The sequence below is a fragment of the Nerophis lumbriciformis genome, linkage group LG19 (genome assembly GCF_033978685.3).
Source record: "Nerophis lumbriciformis linkage group LG19, RoL_Nlum_v2.1, whole genome shotgun sequence".
In the NCBI taxonomy this organism is placed as follows: Eukaryota; Metazoa; Chordata; class Actinopteri; order Syngnathiformes; family Syngnathidae; genus Nerophis; species Nerophis lumbriciformis.
This window is the reverse complement of record NC_084566.2, coordinates 7,644,588-7,660,838: the sequence shown is the minus strand read 5'-3', so window position 1 is coordinate 7,660,838 and position 16,251 is coordinate 7,644,588. Positions and strand designations below refer to the sequence as shown.

At 36.1% G+C, this 16,251-nt stretch overlaps 1 protein-coding gene across 1 annotated transcript in view; it reads right to left on the bottom strand.

Moving 5' to 3' along the window:
- trappc11 (trafficking protein particle complex subunit 11) overlaps positions 1-12,448 on the bottom strand; it is a 35,524-nt gene extending 23,076 nt beyond the window's left edge. Inside the window, exons 1-12 of the mRNA XM_061979602.2 lie at positions 12,281-12,448; positions 10,229-10,451; positions 7,841-8,010; positions 6,439-6,509; positions 5,869-5,983; positions 4,812-4,911; positions 4,638-4,711; positions 3,711-3,807; positions 3,189-3,322; positions 2,847-2,988; positions 1,698-1,791; positions 505-584 (exon numbers count right to left, since the gene is read on the bottom strand). Coding sequence (XP_061835586.2) covers positions 505-584; positions 1,698-1,791; positions 2,847-2,988; positions 3,189-3,322; positions 3,711-3,807; positions 4,638-4,711; positions 4,812-4,911; positions 5,869-5,983; positions 6,439-6,509; positions 7,841-8,010; positions 10,229-10,435 — 1,284 coding nt within the window. The 5' untranslated portion in view covers positions 10,436-10,451; positions 12,281-12,448. The remainder of the gene's footprint in view (positions 1-504; positions 585-1,697; positions 1,792-2,846; positions 2,989-3,188; positions 3,323-3,710; positions 3,808-4,637; positions 4,712-4,811; positions 4,912-5,868; positions 5,984-6,438; positions 6,510-7,840; positions 8,011-10,228; positions 10,452-12,280) is intronic.
- Positions 12,449-16,251: the final 3,803 nt, after the last annotated feature.

The following is a 16,251-nucleotide window of genomic DNA, read 5'->3' as shown; positions in this document are numbered from 1 at the left end:
ATGTCCTAAACAAGACTTAGGACAACAAAGCATGATACCGGTATGCTGCAAATAACTTCAGAAGATACATTGATGTCCTTATCAGGACGACAATGCATGATAGGATGCATTCTACTCATGAAAACAATTCATTGATGGCCTTATCAGGACAACAATATGCTGAAATTAAACTCAAGAAGAAAAAAGGGTGAGGGATAGAGACTATCTGCAGTTGGAATTCATCTTTCACCTCAATGAACCATAGTTCTCTAGTGCCAGCAGCACTCATGTAGCCCCAGAGCATGACATAACCACGACCATGCTTGACTGTAGACACAATTCTCTTATCGATCTACTCAATTTTGTTTCCAGATATTTACACGAAAATGTTCATTTTTAGTGCATAGTAAATCTTTACTGCTCTACCAGAAGTACACTGACTACTCTAAAGTCTATCCAAGTTTACTTCCTACAGTTTTCTCCCTTGAAAAGATAAGGGTGTTGTGTACCATTGCATGCACTTACTGAATGTGGTACATCTCTTTCTTTGATCTGTAACGCTAGGATTCCTCTCTTTTCTTTGTCTTGGTCAGGAGGATCAATACCTACAAGAACAATTATAACATTTTAAAAAATTTCTCAGAGATATTATTCAAGTATTTGAGGCTATGATCACATCGAAGGCTTAAAACGGTCATTTGTAAGTTATGATATAGGACATTTTTTATGTACACAAATATTACAAATAAGTACATATGCAAACAGTACATGTATTTGTAATCATACTTTTTTGTATTCAATTAAAACATAAACATGTTTTATTAAACAGAACGTGTTTATGGCATCTAGTTGGTAAACAAATCTAATCTATCAAATCTAGTGCAGCTTTTGGCTTGCAGTAGTCATGGCTACCGATGGTGCCATGGAGAATCTAGAGCTTAAAGAGCCTCTTTCATGGTAAAAGTATCCTGTTTGGGAACACTTCCAGGTGCAATACATAAACAAAGACAATTGGATAAGATGAAGCTGCCATTGTTCAGTAGAAATGGAGAACATGACAACAAACTAACTGTTAATACTGTACTTCAAACAATAATACACTTAACCACAAACTGTACTTCAAATAATAATAATTAACTTTACTATAAACTACCAATACTGTACTTGAACCAATAATAAACTTAACTACAAACCAAATAATCATTCACACCTGAAACTATGCCTGTTGTACTTGTCTGTATTCTTGTACTTCACAAAAAACTAATACTGGAGAACTATTTTACTTATTTGAGAATTATATTTATTTATCATAGAATGACTTGTCAGTTGTTTACAGTGTTTTTTGTTTCTTTTTCAAAATCAAAACTGCTTACACAAAAGTTAATCAGTTTTATGTTTTGCACTTTGTTTCTTAACTGTAGATAAAATGAATCCAATATTGATTGAAACTGATGGGACATAAAATCATGATAAAGGCATACGGTTACTTCAAATACATACAAAAATGTTGGTTGTGTGTGTGTGTGCGTGTGCGTGCGAGGCTGAGGCTGTGAGGCTGTGATATGAATTTTGAGAGATGTGAAGTGGTTTGGATCCTTCCAGCTAAACCTGTTTTTCATCAAATCAATGTGGACACAAGAAGAATAAGATGAATACATCTGATTGAGTGCTGCTAGTGTAAACATAGCCTTAAACGTCAATATGCATTAAAGACCTACTCTGATGTCCTTGTCTCCATGGTCTCTGACCATAGTAGTCCAGTGCTGCATTCTGGGTGTCCAATTGGTCAGATGAAGGATACTCCGCTCCAGCCTAACACAATATTCATATCACAACAAATGTAAATACCCACCCAAATAAATTGATCAAGCTGAAGAAATTTAGCAAGATTGAAAAAGTCACAGTGGTCATCATACCAACAATCCATATGACCAACTCAGAACTGAACTTTACAAGCTCCTTGTTTGAGGATATGTACCAAAATAGAGGCAATAAACAAGAGGAACGAATATAAATCAAATCAAATATTCACTATTTACAGTACTTTGTTACATGTTGTACCAATAGTCAGTCACAAGACAGTTGTTTTAGTTTGCTCAAAGCAGAGTTGAACTAATGCTTAAGTCACTGGCAAAACAGCTACTAGATGTGTTCATGTTGATATCATGATCTCAACACTGACATGTATTGCACAGATCTTTGGTGGGAGTGAACAACATGACATACATAGGTCACTTCCTCAACAGCGCCGCCCAGTGGCGACAGGAAATTGTTTGCACAGAGCCTACCGTACTCTTCTAAGGGTATTTTCTGATCGACATCATATTAAAGGGAAACACAAGTTGAATGACTTGGCTTCTTGAGGTCATGATTGGTGTGTACAATGAAGATGACACTATGAAGATGTTAATATGTCAACACCTCAATTTCTATTTGTTTAGTTTAGCCTTCCCCCCCCCTGCTGGCTTAACCGACGCCCGTATTTCTAATTGCATCAACTTCTGCACCACCAACATTTGTGTGGGTGAGCACCCATTCAATGCTGCTTAGAATTCATCTTGTTTTGCAGCTTTTGTATATTTACTTTCACTTTAGTTAAAAAGTCTGACCATAGCTTCAATGTATGAAATGATAGCACTCACATGTGACAACAGTCTGATTTAAGGCACTATTACAAAGCAAACCACACAAACTACCAACCAATAATTGTTTCACCCATGCAGGCAAAAAGGTTTTGGGAATAAACGTTCCTGGGGTTTTACTCCAAATTGTCCACGTTATAATTACATTTTGTCTGAACTAAAAATAAAAGATGATTCTTATTTAAATAGCTTATGAAAAATGAAAAATGAAAAAAAAAAAATCACCTGACTGAGCTGCAATGCTTGTCGCTTCCTGTCCTGGCTGTAGCAGGCAGCCTGCTGGTAGTAGAAACCAGGGTTTTGTGTCTGGATAGCTGGCAGGCCTAATTTGATTGCTTCATCAAAAAGCTCACCAAAAGACTGGAACCTGAGAAGACATATTTTTTACACAATGTTCCACTTTTCAGTTAACCATCTGCGGTTAAGGAGCATGTACAGTTAATACATTGCATGATTAATGTGATAATATTTTGTGATTAGTCACGTGAGTTAACTTGTTATTTTTGACAGCCCTAATATAAATATACACACAACAAATTTTAGCAGTCTAATGCATATTATACTCACTGTTTTGACATCCATGCTGCATGCTCAAAGGCCAGCTCAGCACAACCTATCTTCTTCTTAAAAAGGTCAATGTGCTTTCTGAACTGAGAAATAGCATCAAGAGGAGTATTGTGCTGGAAACAAAGACGGCACACCTAAAAATAAAGGAAGAAAAACACAATCAACAGCTTGCAATTCCTTTCTCTATTGTGTTGTCTCTCATGAGCCAAATACTGATTCCATTACAGTCACTGGATATTTAACATTCACATTTCTTTACAACGCCCATGTTTTCTCTTTGGTGGCTTTAGTAACATTGAACTTGCATTCTGTCTACAAGTAACGGGAACTGTGGATCTTTTTCTGCTCTAATTTCACTAATGGCTCAGCTGATACTGCTTGTTATTTAACATTTCATCCCAACTAACAATCAAATCATTACGTCTCTGTGTGACAAATATTTGTACCGTTACAGTGTATTGACACATACAGGTATTGCTAGATGTTGATCATTACAGAATAGGGTATCAAACAGATACAGACCTTGTAGTTAATAAATCCTGCCAATGTTTTGATCTCCAGCATGTTTGACTCGTAGGCTCTGAGCTCTTGGACAAGACTATAAGCAGTCCTGTAGTGCCTGCAAAATAAAACACTTCAAGCAGATTGTACAATTTTTTTTACACACGCATAATTGAAGATACTGTATAGGAAGTAGGGTTCACTTTGATGTTCTTCACTTTTACACTAAAATCAATACCATGTGGGTAAATGTTAAACTTGGCCCACTTGTTGGTGAGGTCATCACTCACGCAAAGAAAACCAGGCATTACCTTATCTGAAATCAATATCACCAAAAAAAAGGATACAGATATGATGGTCTTTTTTTTATCTCAATATTGGTCAATCAATATTACCGACCATCCCTAATAACAATCAAAAGAGTAAAGAATAAGACTATTTTTCACTTACAAGATGATTTTTTTTCTGTGTAATGTTCTAATGCAAACTATTTTTCATTGAGGGCATGTTGCAGTTATGGCTGCCCTCAGAGGGCTTTTAACAGTAAATATACAATAATTGTAATGTAGAAGTGACTCATATTTTTAAATGATTGCCTATGCATTTTTTTTTTTTTTTTGGTACAAATTGATGGATCACTTGCTTTGAAATCACAAGTCTGGGTGAAAAACAGATATTTCAATATTTCTATTTTAACAAAATATAAATATAAATAAACACAATATAAATATATATTTTTTGCATAATTAAATAATATTCAAGTATAAAAGCCAGGCAATTGTTTGCTGTATATGCATTTTCAGTCAAAATCAAAAATGATGATGAGAATTTCTAGGCATTCATGGGCCACATAAACAATGTGGTAGACCATCAGATCTGTGTTCTAATGGGTCAGATTTATTTGATTTTTAAAACATGCAGTGAAAAACTAACTCACTAATGACTTACTTTAAAGCATTCTGGGTGTCTTGCTTTAGCTCACTGAAGAAAGCAATTTTAAACTGGTGTCGAACAAACAGCAGCTACAAGAAAAAAGATCAAGTCTTTTGTACTAATCATGTAAATGTCAACAAGAAAAGCTTATGCTTCATATTAACGTGCAAATATTATTTCCATAGTTACCTGATGTGTGGTCTTGTTGAGAAACTCCTTATGGGATTTAACCCTGCGGATTTCATTGTAATAGTATGTCTGAGCATGCTCGTAAAAAGCATTCTCCAACCTGCAAAGATTTAAATAAGACTATTTTACACACAATAAATTACAGTGCACTACTCAGAGTTGTGAAGGGAACTTAACGGTTCACCTTGAAATAATACTTTACATAAACAGGTGCAACTTATCAAACTGAAATATGACAGAAACTTATTTGATTTTGTGAGTTGAATTAAGAAAAATACTTACTGTATTTAATACTGATTTTTTTTAATTTGCTCTAAGCTATTCACATGCACATGTAACATAGTACTAGTAGATAAAACAAGTATTTGATCCTCTACTTATTTAGTACATTTACTCCATCAAAAATATGAACACATTTTTATTTATGCTTTATTTGAAGAGAAATAATGTGAATCTTGAAAGAATCTCATTATGTGTATAAAATACACCAGTCACACTTTCAAACTTCTACACCACCATGAACAAGACCAACAAACTGTCAAAGATTGTAGACCTGCTCAAGACTGGAATGGACTACAAGTTTGAAAACACCTGAATGAGTCACAACAAGACCCCCAAGAGAATGAGATGTGGGCAGATGACCTACTGGTACTACTACTACTACGAGAAACATCAGTGCAAGTCCACCAGTACAAGTACTACAACTACAATAAACTACAAATGTACTAGTACAAGTACTACAACTACAAGAACACTAATACAAGTATTACAACTACAAGAAACTACTAAAGTACAACTACAATGCACTACTACCATTACAATAAACTATAATACACTACAACTACAAGTGCAATATTACACGTACTACAACTACAAGTATAATAAACATGTGATCTCTGTATTGTATTGGGATGGAATATTTATTTCAAAGCATATAATACAAACGTATTGCTATTTTATTTCATGCTCCGGTGTAATGTGTTAAAATAATGCTAGAGGAGTGTTCATATAAAAGTCAACACAGTAAATTAAGTATATTAATACAGTATTTAAGTACCGTATCATGTAACCAACAAGGTGGTCAGTGTGTGGAAGAACAAACAGACTTTTTCCTGACAAATCACAGGCGTGGCAAAGAGCTGCAGCTCGTTCAGATGCCACCAAGTCTTCTCCTACACAAACACAAGACAAGGTAATTCATGTAATATACAGCAAATACACCGTAAATAAAGAAGAAATAACTGCATTTTTAGTAGAAGTTACAAATGAAACAGTGATACAAGTCAAGTTAAGAATGGGGAAGAAGCAGCATTAATATATTGAAATATAAGGTTTATCCTAAACTAAAACTTTGTGAATACTTCACAACTTCACTTAATCCAAAAAAAACATTTCTGTACATCCTGCAATCACATAACATATACAAAACGTTTTCTCTGAAAGTTAAATCATACATACACATAAACAATCAAAGGATGTAGAAAGGATTGTAAAAAATAATTTAAAAAAATAACTATTTCTCCTTACAATACATTGTATGAAATACTTAAATGGTATGCAATCCTGCTGAAAAGACAGCTATAGATATAATAAATGTGACGTTATTACTAGCATATCGACTCCTCACCTGGAGGCAGAGGAGTTTTCTTCTGAATTAAAACCACGGCCACTTTGGTATTCCTGCTTTGAAGGCTTGACCTAAATACAAATAATTTACAAACTAAATACATAGTCATAAGTTTAACATTGCCTCATATATAGCAATAAGTACGTTTGCCCAAACATTTCACTGGTACCGTACTTCAAATTATAACAACAACTTTATTACTGAAGATCCTTTGCTGTCAATCTTGTTTAGTAAACTCAGCTACTGTGAGAGCTACAAATATTTGGAGAGTTCATTGTTTTAATGCTTTTTGTCTTTACAGTATACGTCATTCACAATGGATTCAAAATAAATAAATCAGCACGTACACTTCAAACTTTAATTTTAGAGTTGTGCTAAACAAAGTAATTTAGGGATTTAAGCTACAGTAAGTGTACCCAAACACACACTGATAAGCAGCATTTTAAGCCCATGGACATTTTATTATTATTTTATTATCATTAAAAACAAGATGAATATAATTACAATTATTGAAGTTGAATCACTGGATGTTATCTACACAATGTAAATGGTAAATGCCATAATTTTGTCGAACTTAATTAAAGCTAATACAACACTTTATTCACAGGCTGATTTGTTTATAGATTTATTTCAAATCCATTGTGGTTATGTAACAATGTGTATACTAGTGAAAGCTACTAAAACATTTGACAAATGGTGTACATCAGGGATATTCAACCAAATTGTTTTAGGGACCACATTTTCACGATTACAGGACAGCTCTGCTTTTTTTAGTGGCCTTCTGCAAAAAAGCTAGTCAAAGATCATTTATATGACAGCACTCTTGTGTTTTTAAAGATCTGTTGCAAAAATGTTAGTCTCTCACAGTTTTTTTTAACTAAACTCACGGGCCACTAGTTGAATAGCCCAAATAGTGAAAAGGACAGAACCTAAAATGGAACCTTGAGGAACACTACTAGTAGAACTAAAGAAGTTGAAGAAATTCCTATAACTGCATCTGAAATAAACAAGCTACAGCAGCAACTTAGTTACATGAATCACACTACAAAAAATGTGTAACTGCTATAAAAGAGAGTACTTAAAGAGGTGCTTTGAGGTTCCCAGGGTTCTATGTTTGCTTGCAAGGTTAAAATGTCAATGCAAGGATCTGCCAATGTGTTTACAGTGGTCCAAGTTATTCTATGCAACTGGAACACTATTGTGTTTCAGGAATTTGCTGCACAAATGTTTGTCTCCCAAGTTTTGGACTGAACTCGGGGGTATGGTGTCATTCCCTGGCAGGATTTGTCACCCGGGCCGCAAGTTGAATAGCCCTGGTGCATATGTAAACCTATATGTGCAATGTGAGCATGTGATATTTTACTTTTAATAATACTGCAATGAAATCAATATTTGTACATACCTGACAATCTCCACCTTAGTAGCACATTCTGATTGCTTCTCTTTCCACTGTGGGTCATCCCAGTCCAGTTCGTAGAAGACAACAACCAATGCTGGGACTAGGTTCAAGTGCTTGTTCATCCACAACGTTTTCAAGATCCCTTTAGGAATGTACCACTCGTAGGATGTACGCTACACGGAGAGAAAAAACATCCAGAAAACATTCAATGTCTATCATTTATGCTTCAATTGTAGAATACAGTATTTCCTCAAAGGATAAAATATAGCTTAAAAGAAGACCGTGTACAGAAGGATTGTCCCAAAAATTCAAGTTCAGATTTATCAAACACTAATAAATATGCCAGAAACTATTTAAACAAAAGGTCAGGACACAACAATAGTATAATATTAGCATCAACCAACATGGTGTCCACACCAGATCCAGTACATGTTAATGTTGCCGGTCGCATGAACTTCTTGAAATAAATGGCATAACAACATTCCAATGCCTGCTGTTGGGGTTTTTATTTTGCTATGAACTGAAGATACTGGTACAGCAGTATACATTTACCATCAATACATAGCATTATTGTGTAAATATCTGGAAACACAAGTAAGAACATGTCCTTGTTGTGAATATCACTGCCCTAATCATATTGGGACATGCAAAGCAGTAATCTTATATCTAACTTGGCCTGGACCGGTAACACATTTTGCTGGACGAGATATTGTTCTACAAATTGTTGATAAATGATATTATTGTCAGCATTATGTTAAGACCAAATTAAGCACCAATGCAATCATGATATATAATAATAATGCAAGTAACCTTTTCAAACGCAATAAACTTTAATTCTCATTAAATCTTTAATTGTCATTTTTTTAGCATTGTAATTGGAAGGACAAAAATATTTGATTAAACAAACATAAAACTAACTCTCAATTTCTGTTAGCAAAAACAGATCTCTGATAAATATTTGTGGCCATCACTTTCCAACAAATTTAGCATAATGGCTGGTTGGTCCATTTTGATGGGATCATCTTGCTCACTCAGTTTGAAGCTGAAATATTCCCTCACTGTACGTCTGGCTTTGCAATCATCGTATTTTCCTTCAAAGTTGTGTTACTTTGCAATGCTTCTCACTAACAAACAGCGACACTATCAAGGCTCTGTCGTGCACCGTGTGTGAAAGGTATCACTCCTGTCTCCGCACGCCGAGACAAAGATTGTTGATGACAGAGGGTTTACTGCGTTAATTCAGTTCTACTATTGAATAAACACGCTCAAATGCTGAGCACGGTGCACCCACTTGCAGCCTGTTTGGAAGCGACAGAAAAAACAAACATACATGGCATTTTCTGTTACGACTAAACTATTGTTGTAAAGTGTGAAATGTTTGTCATGCAATTAATACTGTTCTACGTGTCGCTGTCGGGTGGTCACGGCAGTTACTGCAACTTTGAAGAGTGTGCATTTTGATTAACACTTCATTGAACAGAAGTTACCTAAGCCAAGCAGAGCAAGCTACGGTGCCAGCACATACTTCATGATGAAATACATATATCCCCAAACAGTAGAAGTTTGTATCTTTGTTTTTGTATGAGATATCGCCAGCTAAATTCAAGATTTGATCGTAAATTGAGCCCCTTCATTATGCTAATCAGCCATGATTTGCAATGTCATCCAAGTCGTAGTAGTACAAATTCCTATTTGTTTATCGTTTCTGTCGTTTATAGCAGCATTGCAGTCTACATGTATATATTTGCTGCACGTATTGTCTTTTTAAGTTTCACCCTTTTGAATGTCGTTTATCCTGCTGACACGCTCATTGGTCACCAGAGTCATGACATGAGAAAGTTGTTAGACAGCCATTGCATGAAACATGCACCACGAACGGCATATGGCAATTTTTCGATGCCGGCAGAATTATCTAGTTCATTTTCATTTGTCATTCAATTAATTGATATATTATCGGTCCGGGCCTGTATCTAATGGCCTTATCAGTCTTCCTAGCTCCATGTTGCAAAAGTCACATACAGCCCAGCTTTCGAAGATAGGGAATAGTAGTCTCTATAATAGTACATTCATGGTTCCCTGAACCACATCTCCCCTTTGCTAGCAGCACTCCTGCACAACTATGATTGACTGAAAGCAGGACACAACCATCTAGCTACTAACTTGTGTTGCCAGCTAATTGGGCAATCATGCTGTGTTTTGACTCATTATCAGTGAAAAGTTCAAGCTGTACATAGACTACTCCACTGAAACATTAGGGGGTGTACTCACTTTAGTGAAATACCATACATGCACAGAGACAGTAATATTTACAACTCTTCTTAAAAGCATTCATGTATTGGATGCTCATGTATTATTATCATTCAGTAATTTAACTTTTATGTATTGGCACACCTTAGTACGACATTTGGGATACTCATGGTCACCCGGGAGAATTTTGAAAGAGATTGGAACTCTGTCAGCCCGTCTGTTGGTGCTAAAGACATCCCAGATAGCGCGGTGCACAGCGTTGTACACCACATCCAAACCAGTCAGAGCCACAAATGCCATCGGCCGACAGCACAGCTCTGGAGGAAGCTCCCACTGCAAACCTGCCATCATCTACCTCTACAAATACCTGAAAGACATGAAAACACACCCTATGTTAATTTATTTGGATGAACAATGTTACTGCTCTTCTTCAATGTCATGGTTAACAAGTGTTGGTAGTAGTTAACAGCGTTAGAGTATAATGGTCTTACTAACAGCGTTATTATTTCAGTAACGAGTAATCTAATGAATTACTGTTCCCATCGTTGCAACGCCGTTGCCGTTACTGAGAATGTGAAGTGGCTCGTTACAACAGTTTGGTTGAATGACGCGCAAGGTGTCAGGTTTTGGACACATTTCAGCTGCCTGGAGAAAAAGCAGAGGGGGTAGGGGGATGATGACGCCATTTTAAATGTGCTGATGACGATTGGGTAGATGGGCGGATCATGCCCTACTCACGCTGTTTCACTGACACACAACAAGCGCGCGATAATTGTGACGAGTCGGAGCCAGGGAAATTCAAAGGCAGCGTTCTCAAACTGAAAATACAGGCACTACTTTTAGCTCATTTAAATTAAAGTCAAGAATGTTTATGCAACATGCACGCTATGTCCAGGAAAAAAAGTGTTTATCCACGTCTGCCTCAAACAATACATATCGCACCTCACATTGACACATGACACTTGCAGCTTTTGCTAACCAAAACCCAAGCCCATAAGTAGCCAGCTTTTTAAATCAGCTTCTTTGGGGGCTGGCTGTCCACTGCTTCTCCCGTGCCTTGTCCTCTGCTGGGCACATCTGTCCATGGCCTGCGGCTGGCCCTGCTGGGCGGCATGGTACACCCAGCTCTGGTGATCCTATTGCTGGCCCGCATGACTGCGTGGGGCCGGGGTTCCTTGTTACCTGGGCACCCCACCTGCTGTTTTGGCTTGGGCTCTCTGGGTGGCTGGGGCTGTACTTTGGCTCCCGCACACACTGGGAGACAAATATATTGTACATACAAATACACATACATACTTCCATACACAGGTACATACCCTCCCACATACATACACAAATACAGTACATACATCCACATGCACATTCACTGTACAAACATAAATATGCCACACATATACAAGCACATATGCATACATACACTCATGTATATAATCATTTTTCATCCAAGATATATAAACGCTGTTCCCCTAGGGGAAACTGGGTAAAACATAGCACACTGACAAAGCTAGTGTTACTATAACAATCTACAAGGTTAATACAGTTCGCTTCTCTTTCTTCCCCTCCATTTATCTTCTTTCTTTTGTAATTCAAGTTATCATTACATATATGTATTGTTGCATTTGAAACAATTATATTGTTGATAATAGAGGTAATTATTATTTTTCATTTTCAATAGTGCTATTTCTATTAATATTTTTATTACTTCATTTGTAGTGCAATAACGTTCATTGTCATTTCTGTGTTATTAATGTTTACTTCACTAACTGCTTCTTTGCTATCACTTTTCTTATCATATTTGTACGTATCGTATTTGCTGATGTTGTTGTCTCTCTGTCTTATCCGGCTGCATCAGTCACATGACTGTCACATGACACATTTGTTGTACAATTTCTTATTGGTTAAATCGACCACGCAAATAGTGTAGGGCGACGCTAGCTAACGACATGCTAACAGCCATCGCATAATAACATCATGCAACGCACGGCCGTCAAGTAAATGGATCAAGGTAATCCAAGTAGTACTGACACAAGACATGAAATAACAATCAAGAACAATTAGGCATCCACGTAATATCTCAAATCCGCCATTAAAAATAAAAAGATGCAACCTCGATTATTGAAACAGAAGGGACCTTGAATTGAGATTTGTACGAGTGTAACGTAATCATAAATGTTCTATTAATGAACAAGAACATACCTTAAGTTCCGAAATGAAGTAGAAAGATCACATGTAGCATTGGTAGTGAGTTCTATCAGACCAAAAACTGCAGCTTGTGGATATCTGCTGCTGCTGCTGCTCCCCAATCTGCATGCGGAAGTAAATCTGCCAACAAACCATACTACGCATGCGTACACGATAGCAAACCACGTCAACATTCAGCGTTTTTGATTGACTTTTGAACGAATGGAATTTGTGTCCAAATGATACTGTATTAAACATGTATGTACATAACTTATTTTGACTCTGCTCTTGGTGTCATGTCTGTATTTCTTAGTGCTTTTATTTGGGCTATTTCCTATCGCACCTTGCTGGTTTCCTGTCTAAGCGTGTGAGTATAAAATGAGCCTCATCTGCAGGCTATCCTGTGTATTGCTTTTGGAGGAAACTACAATGGGATTTATTGAGCTTCATGGGTGTCAATACGTCACCATTTGACCAAGTGTAAATGTTATGCACATCATAATAAATAGTCTCACTGTCATTTTAAGAAATCTTAAGCAGAAGTCTAATAATTCCGTTTTGTTTACGTATAGTTGTGTGTGCAGAAAACGAGCAAATACACACACACACACACACACACAAATATATATATATATATATATATATATATATATATATACACATATACATATATACATACATATATATACATATATATATATATACACACATTTATATACATATATATATATATATATATATATATATATATATATATATATATATATATATACATATACAAACCCTGTTTCCATATGAGTTGGGAAATTGTGTTAGATGTAAATATAAACGGAATACAATGATTTGCAAATCCTTTTCAACCCATATTCAGTTGAATATGCTACAAAAACAACATATTTGATGTTCAAACTGATAAACTTTTTTTTTTTTTTTTTTTGCAAATAATCATTAACTTTAGAATTTGATGCCAGCAACACGTGACAAAGAAGTTGGGAAAGGTGGCAATAAATACTGATAAAGTTGAGGAATGCTCATCAAACACTTATTTGGAACATCACACAGGTGTGCAGGCTAATTGGGAACAGGTGGGTGCCATGATTGGGTATAAAAACAGCTTCCCAAAAAATGCTCAGTCTTTCACAAGAAAGGATGGGGAGAGGTACACCCCTTTGTCCACAACTGCTTGAGCAAATAGTCAAACAGTTTAAGAGCAATGTTTCTCAAAGTGCAATTGCAAGAAATTTAGGGATTTCAACATCTACGGTCCATAATATCATCAAAAGGTTCAGAGAATCTGGAGAAATCACTCCACGTAAGCGGCATGGCCGGAAACCAACATTGAATGACCGTGACCTTCGATCCCTCAGATGGCACTGTATCAAAAACCGACATCAATCTCTAAAGGATATCACCACATGGGCTCAGGAACACTTCAGAAAACCACTGTCACTAAATACAGTCGGTCGCTACATCTGTAAGTGCAAGTTAAAGCTCTACTATGCAAAGCGAAAGCCATTTATCAACAACATCCAGAAACGTTGCCGGCTTCTCTGGGCCCGAGATCATCTAAGATGGACTCATGCAAAGTGGAAAAGTGTTCTGTGGTCTGACGAGTCCACATTTCAAATTGTTTTTGGAAATATTCGACATTGTGTCATCCGGACCATAGGGGAAACGAATCATCCAGACTGTTATCGACGCAAAGTTCAAAAGCCAGCATCTGTGATGGTATGGGGGAGCATTAATGCCCAAGGCATGGGTAACTTACACATCTGTGAAGGCACCATTAATGCTGAAAGGTACATACAGGTTTTGGAACAACATATGCTGCCATCTAAGCGCCGTCTTTTTCATGGATGACCCTGCTTATTTCAGCAAGACAATGCCAAGCCACATTCAGCACGTGTTACAACAGCGTGGCTTCGTAAAAAAAGAGTGCGGGTACTTTCCTGGTCCGCCCGCAGTCCAGACCTGTCTCCCATCGAAAATGTGTGGCGCATTATGAAGCGTAAAATATGATAGCGGAGACCTCAGACTGTTGAACGACTGAAGCTTTACATAAAACAAGAATGGGAAAGAATTCCACTTTCAAAGCTTCAACAATTAGTTTCCTTAGTTCCCAATCGTTTATTGAGTGTTGTTAAAAGAAAAGGTGATGTAACACAGTGGTGAACATGCCCTTTCCCAACTACTTTGGCACGTGTTGCAGTCATGAAATTCTAAGTTAATTATTATTTGCAAAAAAAAATAAATAAAGTTTATGAGTTTGAACATCAAATATATTGTCTTTGTAGTGCATTCAATTGAATATGGGTTGAAAAGGATTTCCAAATCATTGTATTCCGTTTATATTTACATCTAACACAATTTCCCAACTCATATGGAAACGGGATTTGTATATACATATACATATATATACATACATATATATATATATATATATATATATATATATATATATATATATATATATATATATATATATATATATATATACGTACATATATGTATATATATATAAATATATATATATGTGTGTGTGTTGTGGGTATTATATATATATATATATATATATATATATATGTGTGTGTATAATATATATATATATTATATATATATATATATATATATATATATATATATATGTGTGTGTATAATATATATATATATATATATATATATATATATATATATATATATATATATAGAACGTCAGTAAGACGCTGACTGATAGAATCTTATTTTACCGTTTGGATGAAAAATTACTCATAATCCTCGTGAAGAAAAGGGGGGTTGGAAAAAAGCGTCCTTTCGTGTCATTCTCTCAATTTTCAAGACTCAATTGGCTGTCAAATTGTACCAACTTGACGGAATACGTCTTCATCCTTCTACTATCAAGGTGAGAGGCCTGATTTATGATCTACAATAAACTTCCGCGAGCAAAGAAAAGAGGAAACAGGTTAACACTTGTTGATGTAAACATAGGCGCCGCTATAAAGAGTTTGTCTGCATTAGCGCTTATAATAAAAATATCACCAATACTTGTTTGATATTAAAGTCACAAAATGTAAATGGAGAATTGTTGGTGGTTTTTGGATGTTTTTTTATTGGGGTTTATGGGTGGAATAGAGGAGTTTTATTTACGTTTATATACAAGTTAGAAAGCATTTAAAAAATGTATCCGTCATCATGTCTTTCATAAAGATTGTGAACGATAGGCAAAATTCCAAAAAAAAAGTGCAGCCTTTAAGGACGTGTGCAAATGAGATTATGGGAGAAAGCATAGAGTTTTGATTGCTATACTTTGTGTATATTGTTCTTGTATAGTTACAGTACACCATGTGATCACCACTGCCATATGCTGGCTGATTGCTGTGCTTTTGTAACAGTGTTTTTAATAAATACAAAACGGATTCTGAATCTTGGAATCTTTATCGAAGTAAGCACTTCATACTACTTCATACCTACTCAGTGGCCTAGTGGTTAGAGTGTCCGCCCTGAGATCAGTAGGTTGTGAGTTCAAACCCCAGCCGAGTCATACCAAAGATTATAAAAATGGGACCCATTACCTCCCTGCTTGGCACTCAGCATCAAGGGTTGGAATTGGGGGTTAAATCCCCAAAAATGATTCCCGGGCGCTGCCACCGCTGCTGCCCACTGCTCCCCTCACCTCCCAGGGGTGAACAAGAGGATGGTTCAAATGCAGAGGACAAATTTCACCACACCTTGTGTGTGTGTGTGTGTGTGTGTGTGTGTGTGTGTGTGTGTGTGTGTGTGTGTGTGTGACAATCATTGGTACTTTAACTTTACTTTAATGGATTTGTTTGTCCCTCTCCCTTCATTCAATTGAAACCGTTCAAGTAGCAAAACGTTCAGCTCATTAATTAATTAATTGGTACCATTAAATTATCAGTTTCCCCAAAATTCTAAATTTTTCTCCATTGTAATTTGAATGGGCTATTTTTACAACTTGCAAATTCCCACAT